This window comes from Abrus precatorius, unplaced genomic scaffold (assembly GCF_003935025.1).
Source record: "Abrus precatorius isolate BTA unplaced genomic scaffold, Abrus_2018 Scaffold9, whole genome shotgun sequence".
Classification (NCBI taxonomy): Eukaryota; Viridiplantae; Streptophyta; class Magnoliopsida; order Fabales; family Fabaceae; genus Abrus; species Abrus precatorius.
The window spans coordinates 15,695,831-15,697,405 of record NW_020874439.1 but is presented as its reverse complement, the minus strand read 5'-3'; the positions used below and the strand labels follow the sequence as shown (position 1 = coordinate 15,697,405).

At 32.6% G+C, this 1,575-nt stretch overlaps 1 protein-coding gene across 1 annotated transcript; it reads right to left on the bottom strand.

Annotated features, from left to right (window-relative positions):
- Positions 1-541: 541 nt before the first annotated feature.
- Positions 542-1,001, bottom strand: LOC113851528. The gene is made up of 2 exons (XM_027482036.1): positions 780-1,001; positions 542-679 (listed from the first exon to the last, which is right to left on the bottom strand). Exons 1-2 carry the CDS (start codon positions 889-891, stop codon positions 552-554), a joined length of 240 nt encoding a protein of 79 aa, XP_027337837.1. The 5' UTR covers positions 892-1,001; the 3' UTR covers positions 542-551.
- Positions 1,002-1,575: the final 574 nt, after the last annotated feature.

Below are 1,575 nucleotides of genomic sequence, written 5' to 3'. Positions count from 1 at the left end.
ATCATCTCAAAATACTCTTTTAAAGATCAAAACCTGCAAGTAAGTGCGATACACAACATATATTAATGTAAATGTATCGCTTTACTTATGTTCCTTTTACAATTTTTTTACAATTAACGTGGGACTGTTTTTAATTTCCATGTTCTTGATATTTGATTTACGGTGGAAACCTAGTTAGGGGTATAAAAGACAATATGGTGAATAAAAGATTTCGCTGGTTCCTTCCTCTTGTCATAATGAGGTAGTATGTTATTACCAACCCCTTCCCCTCTAAACCCTTTAAAAATTTAAACTCTTAAAGTCAACCATTTTCCCATCAAGGCATCAGCAAAATGATTATAACCCCAGTTCAATTTTTAGTTTTCAAGATCTCTTTTGCTCCTGCTCTTCACTTACTACTAAATAAGAAACTTTAATACTACATGTACTCACACAAGTTACTATACATGGAACACACACAATTGTGCTTGTATCATTAGTTTCTATAATATTTCTTAAACTTCATATACACCAAATAAAAGCTACAAAAGATATTATATATAGGAGATTATTTAGTGTGATTTCCAAGGGAAACACTGCAAATTAGAGCAAGACTCTGTCCATGTGCTTGTGCAAGCACCTCCAAGCCCATCGCAACACTTGCAAACTATTCCAAGAGTGGCAAAAATCTTTGAGTACCCTGCAATTTCATCACAATACAATCAGCGACTGTACCACAAAGGCACAAGGACCAAGAAAATATGATCGTGGGAAAGAGTAATTCTGAAGATTTTGTTAACCTTGATTAGATATTAACGAAAGTGCCCTTCCTTCTACAACACAAGGTTTATCTCCAATTGAAGCAATCAGTAGTATTAACAGCCCCAACATAAGAGGCTTGTTCATACCCATATCATGAAACTTTGGTATTGAGCTTCAAAAACCTCTGGGATTAAAGAGCTAGGAGGAGCAAAGAAGAATAGAGAGAGAGAGAGCTTTTAATTATGGCATGGAAAACTCCAAGATTGGGGGTTGCCTAGAAAGTGTTTGGGCAATATATTAACAGAAAATGGAGAGAGACTAATTAATAATTAATGACGATATTAGGGATAGGAATAGTTTTGTGACAAATAATTTAAATATATGTTATCTAGAAGAAAGGGATGGTTTATGGTGTTATTTTTTTGGTTTGGATTGTTTGATATTGGGTAGGGTGGGCTTCTGGAAGAGACACACAGATCGTGCCACACGTTTCCTACTCCGTTACGTCTCCCTGGAGATGACTGAGAAGTTGGATACCACTTTCCTGCCGAAACCTTTTCGATTTTGGTCTAAATTAAAGTTAAGTGGTGGGGCCTTTTTGTTTCTGGGAGTAAACACTAATATTTTAAAATATATATATATATAATATTTTTAATATGTTAACTATCAGAGTCACTGAGCTATGATTTTATTGGTTAAGTTGTGATTGAATTGAAAATAATAATTATATTTTTTATATTATGTAATATACATGTTAAATAATAAATTTAAATAAAATTATGCTAAAATTTAAAGTTAACATGAAAAAATTATATTATATATTTATAAGTTAAA

Bases quoted from the DNA above. Each gene is read 5' to 3' on its own strand.
- LOC113851528 (XM_027482036.1), bottom strand. From the start codon at position 891: ATGGGTATGAACAAGCCTCTTATGTTGGGGCTGTTAATACTACTGATT. The intron at 680-779 runs GTTAACAAAATC...ATGAAATTGCAG, and splicing joins TTCGTTAATATCTAATCAAG to GGTACTCAAAGATTTTTGCC.